This window comes from Papaver somniferum, chromosome 1 (assembly GCF_003573695.1).
Source record: "Papaver somniferum cultivar HN1 chromosome 1, ASM357369v1, whole genome shotgun sequence".
Classification (NCBI taxonomy): domain Eukaryota; kingdom Viridiplantae; phylum Streptophyta; class Magnoliopsida; order Ranunculales; family Papaveraceae; genus Papaver; species Papaver somniferum.
The window spans coordinates 143419231-143433128 of NC_039358.1; the positions used below are offsets into that span (position 1 = coordinate 143419231).

The following is a 13898-nucleotide window of genomic DNA, read 5'->3' on the forward strand; positions in this document are numbered from 1 at the left end:
TGTGAAGATTTGGAGTGATTGATTAAGAATTTTACATAATCTCTTGCAATTCGTTAACATTGAAGAAATGGCTAGAAGAAGAAATACATCAGAACAACCAACTACTGTTAGAAGAAGCAAGAGAATTGCTGGAAGGGAAAGAAGTTAAATGGGAGAATCTACTAGAATGAGAAGTAATAGAGAAAATCAAATTCAACCACCAGTTCAAAAAACACTAGTACAAGGGAGGAATACAGATTATGATAGGGTGAGTATACACACTTGGCAATCAAATTCAGCAAAAGAAGTAGAAGAAGTGCAACAAACCAGAAACCATAGACAGGTAGAGAGAAATCAAGAAGAAGATGAAGGAATAATTTATGGAGATGAGGAAATTGGAGCGTTAGAAACGTTGAGACGAAGAATACACGAATAAAGAAGAGCTGAGGCAGAAGAACGTGCGAATTTAACAAGACAAAATCACGAATTGAGGATTGAAAATATGAGACTACAGAGTAGAAGATCGAGAAGTATTACAAAATCATATTCAAGATCGACTAAAAGAGAAATGAGGCAAAACTCACCCACAATTAATGCTGGAAACAATATTCAAGAAGAAATATCAAATCCTAATGAAGAATATCGCGAAAATAGAGAAAGAACTGATGATCATTACGTTCCACAAAATGAAACCTTTGATGATATGCAAAATGGTAGAAATCAAGAGAACGGACAACGTCAGGGACGAAATGACCAAGATAGCGAAGGAAATCGAGAGGAAGGAAGGAGAATTTTACATGAAAGAGAAACTCAAAGAAATCAATAGACGATTGAAGAAGAAATTGAAAGACATTATGCTGAACAAGCACGTTTAATTTGCGAACGTGAAAGATTGAGAGCGGAAATGGAAGAACAAGAGCTTCAGGAGACAATTCGCCAGAACAATCACGACAATCGAGAAAGAAGGCGTACACAAAACCGGAATAACGGTAATATCAGTGAAGAGTATGATAGAATACAGAGGATGGCTGAAAGACAGCGAATGGAATTAATAAGAAATGAACAAAATCATGAAGGGTAAAATGAGAGACATAATCATATGCGAATTCAAGATAGAGATGAAGAAGAGACTCGCAGAAGAAGACGAGATGAGGATAATGAAGAAGAAATGCAAAATTTCGCGAGAGAATAAAGACATGAACGCAGAAGAAGGGAGACGAAATTAAAAAGACCAATGGATCAAAATTCAGGTGTAAATAAACAAATCTTGAAAGAGTTAGAAGAAATGAGAGGAATGCTAAATAATAGAGGAGAAGTAGGCAGAAGACAATTGGATGAAGTTATAGAAGAAGCTGCGAAAACCCCATTTACAAGGGAAGTACAATTAGGAGGAATACCACCGAAATGCAATTTTCCCGCATTAACCAGCATTTTTGATGGAACAACTTGTGCAATTCAACACATTAAAGCATACGTGAGGTGCATGTTGCAATGGGAAAGTCATGATGCTGTATTATGCAAGTATTTCGCATCCAGCTTAACAGGGGAGGCGTTAAAATGGTTCGAAGGTCTACCAAAGAATACAATAACATCCTTCAATCATTTGCAGACTACATTCCTGGGGGCATATATAAGTAATAATTCTTCGCGACCTGGTATTGAAGACGTGTTTGGATTAAAACAAAGGATTGGTGAAAGTTTCAAGCACCTAACTAAAAGATGGAGGACTATGTGTAGCGAAATGGATGGCCGTGTAGATGAGAGATATCTTATATTATCATTTATCAATGCTATGTTTGCAACCAACCTATTGTATGTCCAAATTTTCAGAGTCAAGAATACGATCACAATGACTGAATTTCGAGAACTTCAAGAAGAATATATTGCTCTAGAGGAAAGGCAAAATGAAGTGGAATCATACCCAGTTGCAAACACCAGTTCACAAACAGCGAATGCAAGCTTATTACCCAAGCTAATAAACACAGTAGCAAATACTCCGCAAGTACAACAAGAGAAGGTGACGAGTAACAATCAACAGAAACTGGTGGCTATGGGAAGCCGAGATCAAGAGGAGTATGAAGGAGAAATAAATTTCTACAATCGTGGTGGAAATAACAAGATTCAAAGACTCGATCAACCACAAGAAACTTGTGGAGGTCAAAGACAAAACTATAATAGAGGACAAGGAGGTTACAAGGTAGTATGGGAAGAAATCAAGATGCCACCTCTAAATGCAAGTGTGTAGAAAATATGAGAAGCTATAGTTTTGATGGAGAATATACCAACACCATGGAACATGAGAACGGAACCACCTCCAAACCACAGAAGTCATGAGTTTTGTTCTTATCATCATTTTCATGGACATACAACAAATGATCGCAGAAATGTAAAAAGAATTATTATGAGAATGATAGATCAAGGAAAACTAAACCACTTTTTGGTAGGGCACTCACAATCTCAACCATTGCCACCACCACCAGAACATCACAAAGTAAACACGATGAAAAAGAAGGAAACATTCTTCATAGAAGTTGGTGCAAAAGCAAAGAATCTATTTTGTCACTCTATCGTACATTCATACAAGACAATTGAAGATTTTCATGACAATGTTTTGAGTAGAGTGTTCGCAAGAGATAACGATGGAAGAGAAATTATGAATATTGCGAAAATCTCGCCACTAGAGGAATGGCAGAAACAAATTATTTTTTTTACCGCAGAAGAAATCCCCGAAGGTGAAGAGGTACATGATAATCCATTGGTAGTAAAATTATAAATTAATCCAAAACCGAAAGAAGATGAGGATGATGAAGCTGAAGATTCATGGGAAATTAATAGGATTCTAATCGATACTGAAAGCTCTGTGAACATCTTATTTTATCATACTTATAAAACTATGGGAGGAAGAGATAATGATATTATACCATCAACATATAAGATATATGGTTTTAATGGTACTGCCAACAAGCCTAAAGGGGAGGTTACTATGCGAATTCCATTGAAGGGAATATCTTTTGAAATCCTATTCTGTGTCGTTGATGTAGAGTCACCCTAAAATGCATTAATTGGTCGACCTTGGATACATGGGATTCTAGGTGTAGCTTCAACTTTCCACCAGTGCATCAAATTCCCTCACCCCAGCGGTGTAGGAATCATGAAGGGAGATTGGGTTGAAGGAAAGAGGTGTTACGAAACTGAGATAGAATCTTGCGAAGGAAGAGAAAACAAGAAGGAAAATTGGCGACACAAAATCAAAGAGACACAAAGAAGTGAGAAGTTGATGGTGGATGCAATCGAAAGAAAAGAAGAAGAGATGTTGCGAAACTAATGCTAGCTCAGAATAAAAAATGGTGAACATACCACTACAAAAGAAACAGTAACAGAAAATAACAAAGAAGCAGAGGATAGCAAAGGTAATGTATGAATCATTGATTTTTTGCGACACTGTCGCAATAAATAAAATTCTCAAAAATACATTTTATTGAATGACAAAATTGAGATTTTGAAATGAAAATACAATATGATGATGTGCAAGAATCTCGCAGAGATAATGAATTCTACAAAAGACAATCAGAGAACAATGATAAAAGAGAAAGGGGCGAACCTTTATGGCGTACACCCTAGTTCGTGAATACAATTTCGCAAGAGGCAAATGTAAGACCTAAAGTACGTCATATAAGGGGGTACATGTTGCATGGCTCAGGGAAGGCTACACCGCCACCGGAACCTGAGTCATGGAGACTTGGGGTCAATAAATCCCATCCGGGAGAGGCACCTGAGATTCTCTGCTTAAGTATATGATTTAGGTTGGGCGACTAAGGTAATAAGGACTCTTCCAAGGAGTGCAGAATCTGGTCAAGGCGCCGAGGTACATGGTTGAGTCAAGAGTGCCAGGGGCGTTTGAAGCGCACCTTGCCATTCCTGGCAAGTCTTGACTTATAATGAACTCAGCCCGAAGAAAACCTCACTTAGGGTGCAGTCTCGTAACCATAAACACTATAGGTAAAAGGGATAAGAGGCTGCGAAAACAACTGGTTGTTGTTAAGACTAGATGGGAGGATCTAACCTTGTATGGTAGAAGTACGCCTCCTTGAAGGGGCAACCAGGGGGAAAATAAGGGCGGCACCCTTCCATTAGGGAGATGATAAGTGTCTTAAGACGCAAATCTCATGAGGCTTTTTAATCGCAAGGGTAATAAGGCTTGTCATATTTGTGCAACAATCCTGAAGAGGCAATAATACAAAAGAAAAAGATAAGACGAGATCAATGGGTTTTCGTATAAAAGTGCGAAGACGTCCTACGATTTCGTCGCAAGACGACAGTGTCATGGGGCTTTATTTTCGCAAGAATATTTAGGCCTATCATATTGTCACAACATTCCTGAAGAGGCCATAATACAAAAGAAAAAGTTAAGGCACGATCAATGGGTTTTTGCATGAAAGTGCAAGAACGTCCTGCGATTTTGTCGCAATGACAAGAGGTGGCATAATAAGACCTTTAATTAGGAAGGCAAAATAAGACCACACAGGAATGAGATTTTGAAAAGAATCAAAATTCACCTCGCATAAGATTGCGAAATTATAAATAAACAACTGCGAAGTTGAGGCACAAAATAAGAAAAATCTGCAAAATCTCTCATTTGGAAACAAATAACAGAGGAAAGTATGGGAATGAATGAAATTAGAAAATATTATTTGTATCCACATGATAGATTTACGCAAAAATTAAAAAAAAGTAATGATTATATTGATTAACCATATTGCAAGGAAGAATTGTTTTAATGAATGCAGGTCAAAATGAAAGAAACTCATATATTAAGGAATATGGAAAACCAAAAGAATTCGCAAATATACAGAAAGGAGGAATAAATGTACAAGTATTACAGAATATTAAATAAAGAAACAAAGATTACTTCTTAGTTGATCCTTCATCATCTTCATCAAAATTGTTCCCTTCTTCGTCTGCATCAGAACTTTCATCTCCATCAGAACCTTCATCACCATCAGATTCTTCATCACCAGCTTCACTATCAGAAATAATCATACTGGGAATGTTCTTTGGAATCTCCTCCAAGAGACAAGGATAATCATAATGAGGAATATTATGGTCATCACAAACCATTTGAATATTTTGATTGCGAAAATGCATAGCATCATTCTTAAAGTTCGCAACAGTGATCTTGATTTGATTCTTTAATCTAGAATACTTGTCGTTGCGAGAAGAAATATTCTTTGCGAGTTCCACTTTTTCAGCTTCAAGTTCCTCAATCCTTCTGCGATATCTACTTTCAGAATCTGCGAGCAAAAGGCAATCAATTAATAACTTGATGAAAATTCATAAGAAACAAAAGATTAGTATTGGAGAACAGTTAATAACCTTCTCTGTCAGAAATCATATCTCTAATCAAGGCTGTATGCTCAACTTGGAGACTAACATTTACACCTAAATCTGCTCTGGCATCGTCTAAGATTTTCGCATCCCAAGCGAATTCATCCTCATTACTTCTAAGAAGACGAGAACGAATTTGGTTTTCTCTTTCACAGAGCTCGGTATTCTTGCGGTTAGCTTCATCTCGTTCAAGTTTAACTTCAAGAAGGGTCTCTTGGAATTTCGCCAAAGCCTTAGCACCTTGATCAGAGATGCGATCTTTATCATCTATGAGACTGCTAATTTTGGTTCTTAACTCATTGATTTTCTCTTTAGAATTAAAGAGGAGACACTTAAATTGATTGGCTAAGCCTAAACTAGATCTATGGTCAATTTCTAAAAGGCGAAATTTGGATCTTAATTCATTCAGAGAAAGAGACGAAATTTTATCATTTGAGAAACTATTTAAAGATTTATTAAGACGCTCAAGAAGGATATCATTATCCAAGGCATTAGGAAATGAACGAAGAATGGAAGCTTCATCAGAAAGACCATAAATGTCTGCAAAAAGGATCAATTAAATAAGATAAAATAACAGGATGAGAAATGAAATGAAAGGAGAAAAGTAACATACCATAGAGCTGATTATTAGCTTGCTGAAGACTAGAGATTTTGTTCTTATACGAAGAAGAATCAATTTCTAGTTGTCTGTTTTTCTCGCGAAGACATTTGACTTCAGCTTCCAGTTCCTCATTCTTTGTGCGAAATTTAAGATTATTCTTTTCAAGATTTTCGCGTCTCCTCTCTAGATCTGAGGCAACAGCGAAAGAAGCTTTTCCAGCCTGCGAGAAAATATAAAAAGTATTAAAATAGAAAGAGATTTTGAGTTACAACAATGAAGAAGTAAAAGGATGAAAGCATACCATACTATTAAGAGAATGCAGGAAATTCGGAGTCACTGATCTAGAAACTCCGCGAAGAGAATTATCACCATCCAACAAAGGAACATCGCAAATTGTAGCGAGAGCTTTACAGGTGTTAGCGAATTGACTATCTCCAATTCCTTGCAACGAATCAGAAAAGAGGCCAGAGAGCTTAGCCATAGAAGATTCAGATGGAGAATCTTCATTTGCAGCAAGATCATCATTATCCTCATCATCCTCATCATTCTCGAAGTTTTCATGAGAAGGAATATTTGAAGGAGAGGAAGAACGGACTTTTCTTTTCTTTGAAGGAGGAGCAGTTGGTTTTTCCCTGCGAAGAGCACCTTTACCTTTATCACCAGTCTTCGCAACATTGGCAGGTTTTTCTATTTCAGCAATAATCTTCACACACAGATAGAAATAAGAAATGGAAGCAACAGTATACTGTTTAAAATCATAAGAGAATATTTCTTACCTCATCTGTGTATGAGCGAAGAGCTAACAAGGTACTAGTCTTCCCAGTCCTATTATAACTATCTTTCAGTTTTTGGATCTGTAGAATGTCGCAAGAGTCAGCGAACAAAAGAATAAAGACAAAATAAAGAAATATAAAGTGAGCGAAACTGGAAGAAACATACCTCTTTCTCCTTCTCGGGCCAAGAGAATACCCAAGGTTGATAGGTAGCAAGATTCTCAGGAAGAACATTTGACCCATCAATATAAGATCCTTTTAGCATCAAGGGAAAAACACACCATTTATCATCTTTGGATTGGCGAGGAGTTGTGTTTTTACCAGAATGCCAATCAATGTCTTGCATGAGTATTTTAGCTTCATCAATGTTATCTTTCCTTTTCAGACGAATACCCCAGCGAGTATTCTCTTTCTTCATGGAGATCAATTCATAATTTTCAAAGAAACTCGCTACTGTGTATTTCTCAGCAATCATCTCCAAGTCTGCGAATTTAGGATCCCTAAGTTCTTTGGAGTACAGAGATCCTTTACCAGCACCACGATTATCGAACTCTAACATCAGACGGATGCAATCCCCACTCAATTGGAAGATAGCTCGCGAAAATCCCGAGTGAGCGAGAATTTCATAGAACAGAGGAGTATCTGGGTCATAAAGAGGAATGGGGAGACCTGCGAGAATTTGACCTAGAGAAATTATGATTGATTGATCATCACAATATTGATCAGAGAAAAGTTTGATAGAAAGAATTGATTTGGCACTTTCACCAGGAATGGTAGAAAGTGTGAAACCTTTCTCTGCAAGATCTTTTTGAATGTCTTTTAAGTTTTTCTCATGTTTATGGCCACTTGGAGGCATATTTGAATATAGAGTATGGGAATGAATAAAAAGTAAGAAGATTGAAGAGGGAAGGATTACAATAGCGGAACTTACGGAAGAACAGTAGAGTTACAGAGATGAGAGAATAAAAAGAGAAGAGAAAGTAAAAAGAAAGTGGAAAGAAGAGTGAAGAATAGATAAAGAAGATTTTTTACTCGAAGAAATAAACACATTAAGACGAAAATACATGAGCGGTTGAAAAGCAGCGGTTACAGAAGACGTGTCAAGAAACAGATGGAAGAAAGAATACGAGTGATAAATGCAGAATATGAAGAGATGAACAGCTGCGGCATTTCTCATATCATTCTCTACTTTGCATAGAAGATATGAGAAGAGGCAAGATGTAGGATCAGAATCTCGCAACAATAATACCTCAGCGAAATTATCAACAACACAACAACGTCGCAGAATAATTTCAGAAATGATATAATAAACGACGTCAGCTAAAATCATGAGAAAGATGTGATGGTCCTGCGAAAATTAGAGAGTTTGCGAGATTAACATTTGTAAGGTTGCGAGAATGTCGCAAGCCATATCCGAAAATAAAGGACAGATTAGCTGTCATCCACTATGTATTTCCCTATAAATAGTCGTTCAGTTGTAAAGGAGAGGAGAGATCTTTTTTGAGTAAGAAACAAGTAAATAGGAGAGAGAAAATCTAGAGAAGTGGTTACTCTTGATTCCTTTATCTTTTATTGTAAGATTGTTCAAAGATTCATCAATAAAATTAAGATTGTTAATCTAAAAATGAGTTGAGTATTAATGAAATCATATGAGGGGTGTAGTGTAGGATTTCCTGCAACTACATCTGTATCACACAGAAAATTCTATGGTAATAGATAAATCCGTTTCCCACGAATATACCTACGAGTTTTGTTCCGTCTTTTGATAAATCAAGGTGAACAGGAACCAATTGGTAACCCGGACTTATATTCCCGAAGAACATCCTAGTATTGTCAATCACCTCACAATAATCTTAATCGACGCGGCGAAAGAAGATATTGTGGAACCACAAACGATGAGACGAAAATGTTTGTGACTACTTTTCTATCTTTCCTATCGGAGATAAAGATCTCAAGCCAATCGTTACGATTGTACTCAACACGATAGAATCAACAAGATCATATCACACAACTACGAGAAAGTAGTATCAGTCTGGCTTCACAATCCCAATGAAGTCTTTAAGTCGTTAACCTAGTTTAGAGAAGAAACCAAAGGTTAAAGGAGAATTGAATCTAGCTAATACAACTAATATCACACGTAAGGTGTGGGGATTAGGTTCCCCAGTTGCTAGAGTTCTCCCTTATATAGTCTTTCAAATCAGGGTTTGCAATCAATGTTAGCTTGGTAACAAAGCATTCAATATTCACCGTTAGATGAAAACCTGATTAGATTCAAGCTAATATTTCTCAACCGCTAGATCGAAAACTTAGCTTGTTACACACAAATGAAATGCATGTTTCTAGGCTTGTGTAACCGTACCCAAACATGTACATTTATTGGTTCAACAATAGTTAACCAAATGGTTAGTCATATGAGCAATTTCATATCAACCATATTCTTCTTCACCATAACTAGTTCAAATGACTCAAATGAACTAGTTAGATAGTTGTTAAATTGCTTCGATCTTATGTAACTACACAAGACACAATCGAAGCAAAAACGATTTGATTCACTCGAATCGGTTCATGAACTTTATAGCCAAGGTTTGCAAAAGCATTCCTTAGTTTATATAAACATGAGTTCAAGAACAATCGTCTTTAGATATAACCAACTTAATTTCGCGAACTGGGTTCGCGGACTTAAGTTCCCGGAAGGAGTTCACAAACTCCAGCAGATTTTCTCGGGTCGAGAACTTCCGCCAGTTCGCGGACTTAGCTCACGCCATCTGGTTCTCTTGATCAACAAAGTTCGCAAATTTCGGTTCAAGGAATAAGGACTTATACATATATGTGTTTCCACAACAATTCTTATATCCACCAATGTTTATATAATCTAAACTCTCATTTCAATCATTGAAACATTCTTAGAGGACGTTATATAGTTGTTATTCACAAACCATTTTTCGTCAGAGCAATTTTCAAAGTGATTCAAACATAACATGACTTTCGTCACTAGGTAAAGATGAATTTGGCTAAAGCGAAAGCTTACCAACACATATTTCGAGAAATAGATAGGCGAGATAAACTCGTCTCGAAATACCAAATGTGTATAATCAAAGTCTATATAGCAAAACGACTCTTGTCTCAAGAATAGGAGATAAAGTAGATAAACTTTTGAGTGATAGATAAGTTCAAGTCTCCACATACCTTTTAGTCGATGAAGATCCACCAGTTCCTTGAGCAGTCCTTCGTCTTGTATGATGACTGCCATGGAGTTCTTGAGCTCAACTACACTTTATATCCTAGTCCGAGACCTTATCTATAGTAGGCTAGAAATCAAGACTTATAGTTTTGATCACTAAAATTGACAAACATGCTTGAGATAGCAACGCATGCGAGTTTGACCGAGCAATGCTCTAATAATCTCCCCCTTTGTTAATTTTGGTGACAAAACTATTAATACATATGAAATACAAAAAATAAATAAATTAACTTTTATAGCTCGTATTCCACATGTCTAATCTTCAACATTACTCGAAATCTTCGTCACTTCCAAGTACTCCAATGATCCCAAAGGTTGTAAGTTCAACATCATCGTTGTTGAAAATCCGTAGCTATAACAATGAGAAAACATAATTCTCGATCATTGTTATACAGTGTCATAGTATCATTATACAACGTCAAAGTTCAATTGTATCACAACTTCAACAACACTATGGTGATATGTATCACTCCCCCTTAGTCAATACTCCATCTCACATGGAAACCACTCCTCCTTACATAATGATCCGAAAACCATATGTATTTGTAGTGTGAATTACATATTAATTCTCCCCTTTTTTGTCAATAAAATTGGCAAAGGTACAAGAACGGGATCCTAATGAAATTTCCGAAAGAGATATTTCATGACCAAAAGAAAGCATATATCAATTTATTTGGATGCAATCATAAAGACGAAGCTAGATGCATTCATCAAGGATTTTAAAGATACAAGATAACCCCTATAATATTCCACAGCCGCACTCCCCACAAATATTTGGCAATTAAGCACAAGTTCAATTAAGAACTCTCCCCCATAATATGTCATTCCCGAAAGAACAACAAGAGCGACCTTAATTTCAAAAGAAAAAAGGATTTCTTTGGGCATAACAAATCACATACAAGTATGACTTTTAATCCAAAATACTCAATTAAATTAACCACAAGAGAACCCATGATTAATTTAATCGGAAATATACAATCAAATTTACCATAAAAAGTGATTAATTTAATTGGCCATGCTCGACATAAGAGAACTTACGGAGCCTCACAGGATAGACATAAAAATATGGATCAGGGAAGATCAATACTGCGGAATACACAAGGATTCATTCTATTTTCCATCACTATTCGCACAATGACATACAATAGACATAATCCTTGTAAACAAAAGATTTTAACCTATCTTCCATCAATTTTTTTTTTTAACCAAAAACAGAAAATTTATTAAGAAAATTGAAGTTCACAAATACAGGCTAAAGGAAAAAACAACAAAAGGCTAAAATAAACAAAACAAGAAAAGCTACTTAAATCTGTAGTATGGTTGGTCAAGCCATTCCATGACAGTAAAACTACTTGGTATGTCTTCATAAGTGATTGTTTGTCCTTTCAAGAGGTACACACCCTTTTTTGCAAAGTGATCAGCCGAAAAATTGACTTCCCTGTAAGCATGCCTATAAGAAATTGAGAGAACTTTAGCCTGCACTCTTTGCCATCTTTCCAGTAAGAACCATGGAATCTTTTGTTGCATTAGTGAATGTATGCAAGCCTTGGAATCTAATTGTAAGATAATCTTGTATTTTTGGTGTTCAATGGCCCATTCTAAAGCTATGACACTTGCAATAAACTCTGCAATATAGTTTGTAATCACTCCAAGACCTCCAGATTCAGCAAAAACAAAATCACCATACTGATTTCTAACCACAAAGCCATAACCAGCAATGCCAGGGTTACCCCTAGAGGCACCATCACAGCATAACAGAATTTCCTCATTACTGGGGAGATAAAAGAATAGCTCAATAATTTTAGGTTGTTTCATTTTTCTGTGTTGAATCAAAAAGTATTGCAATATAAGAAGTTCATAGTCAGATCCCCACATGGTACCTTTCATTCTACATTCACAGTCATGTGCCATCATTTTAATCTTGAATTTCACCTTAAAGATATCAGGTCTTGTATTTTCAAAGAAGACTTCATTTCTTAAAAACCATAGTTCTGTCATAAGAGTATAAGAACAGACCATCCATATGTCTTTTATGATGGAACTAAAATGCTTGCAAAATTTAATAACATCTTCAAAGGATTGAGGGTTAAGATAGTGAAAAATACCTCCCATCCAGCTCCATAAAAGTTTGCTGAATTGACAATGCCATAGAATATGATTCATTGAATCTTCCCCTTGATGACAGACGAAGCATCTAGAAGCAAACTGATAACCCTTTTTTTTAAAAAAAATTCATCAGTAGGACAAATTTTTCTGGTAATTTTCCACACATTAGCTGAGACACAAGGCAGAACAGCATTATGCCAAAAAAATTTATACCAATGAAGTTTAGGTAAAGGCTTACTAATTTTCTTGACTGCATCAGAAACAGTAAAGCAACCTGAATGGGAATTAGTCCATATCAAAGTATCTTTACCTGAAGTTAGCAGAGGTAGCTGAGAAACATTGAAGAACTGAAGAAATACTTCTTGAATACACCATTGACCATTTACAATAAGGTGTTGCACCTTCATATTAGGATTTGAAAGAATAAATGGATGATCAGAAAATAATTTAATGATAGGTTCCTCAAAAATCCAGCTATCTCTCCATATAGAAATGTTTTCTCCAGTGCCAACAAGCCATCTAGTATTTTCTTGGAATTCTTTGATAACCCATTTGATGCCAGGCCACACTGTGGATTTCTTGTAGTAAGATATCCAATTTCCTTATTTATCTTTATATTTAGCTAGGAAAAAACCAGCCCATTCATCTTGAGAATTTAGCATTTTCCATAAAAACTTCATAAGCAAAGCTTTATTTATGTCTTCAAGATTTCTAATTCCAAGACCACCTTCTTCCATAGGAGAACAGACTTTTTCCCATTTCAAAGTTACACATTTTTTTTCATCAGCATTTCCTAACCAAAGATAGTTCCTAATAATTCTTTCACAAGCAGCAATAACTTTCCTTGGCCATCTGTAAATATACATATTATACACATGAATACTGCAAAGAACATGTTTAACTAGAGTAAGTCTTGCCTGGAAATTTAGTAATCTACCACTCCAAGCAGTGAGGCTAGATTGCATGTATTCCACTAGATGTCATAAATAAATAGATTTAATTTTACCCTGCACCAACATTACCCCCAAATATTTATCTGGATAGCAAGACAGATTCATATGGAAAAAATCATCAATTTGTCTTCTCCTTGTATCACCATGGACAAAGCATTTACTTTTGTCAGCATTTATAATTTGACCAGAAGCAGCTTGATAATCAACAAGAAGAGATTTCAGATTAGTAATACTTCTCTTACTCCCATTACAAAATAGCAAAATATCATCAGCAAAGAGTAAGTGTGTAGGATGGAATCCATTTCTAACCACCATTGGTTGAATTTTATGTTCAATGACCATTTTTTGGATATTTCTACTAAGGACATCTTCAGCAATTATAAAGAGTATGTGAGAGAGGGGGTCACCTTGCTTGAGGCCTCTGCCAATACCAAAAAATCCAATTGGTCCACCATGTAACATAATAGAGATTTTTGAAGATTTAAGAAGCATTAGGATCCAGTTACAAAATTTTGCTGAAAAACTAAGTTTCTTCATAGTTCTATAAAGGAATTCCCAGCTTATAGTATCATAAGCTTGTGATATATCCAACTTGAGACTCAAATTCCCTCCTCTTCTAGTAGTAGACATTTCATTAACTAACTCAGAAGCAAGAAGAACTTGTTCATGGATATTGTTAGGATTAATGCCTTAGGATTAACCTCACAAGACACTAATAGTTCTTTGGATCAACGTAGAACTAAATAAAACAGAAATAAGATGCACTGAACGAAACAAAGAAAGACACAAGATTTAACGTGGTTCGGCAATATGCCTACGTCCACAAACGGCTACGATCAACTCTTATTATATAACGAATT

General features: G+C 36.0%; 2 protein-coding genes across 2 annotated transcripts; both read right to left on the bottom strand.

The window, feature by feature from the left end:
- Nucleotides 1-11278: 11278 nt before the first annotated feature.
- LOC113351705 (ribonuclease H-like) lies at nucleotides 11279-11794 on the bottom strand. Its single transcript, XM_026595645.1, has one exon. The coding sequence runs from the start codon at nucleotides 11792-11794 to the stop codon at nucleotides 11279-11281; it is 516 nt and encodes a 171-aa protein (XP_026451430.1).
- An 893-nt stretch (nucleotides 11795-12687) lies between these two features.
- LOC113351711 lies at nucleotides 12688-13668 on the bottom strand. The gene is made up of 2 exons (XM_026595652.1): nucleotides 13200-13668; nucleotides 12688-13058 (listed from the first exon to the last, which is right to left on the bottom strand). The coding sequence occupies exons 1-2, from the start codon at nucleotides 13666-13668 to the stop codon at nucleotides 12688-12690; spliced, it is 840 nt and encodes a 279-aa protein (XP_026451437.1).
- Nucleotides 13669-13898: the final 230 nt, after the last annotated feature.

Coding starts and splice junctions, on each gene's coding strand:
- LOC113351705 (XM_026595645.1), bottom strand. CDS start 11,794: ATGAAACAACCTAAAATTATTGAGCTATTCTTTTATCTCCCCAGTAAT.
- LOC113351711 (XM_026595652.1), bottom strand. CDS start 13,668: ATGTCTACTACTAGAAGAGGAGGGAATTTGAGTCTCAAGTTGGATATA. Junction 13,059..13,199: donor AATTATAAATGCTGACAAAA/GTAAATGCTTTG, acceptor TATGACATCTAG/TGGAATACATGCAATCTAGC.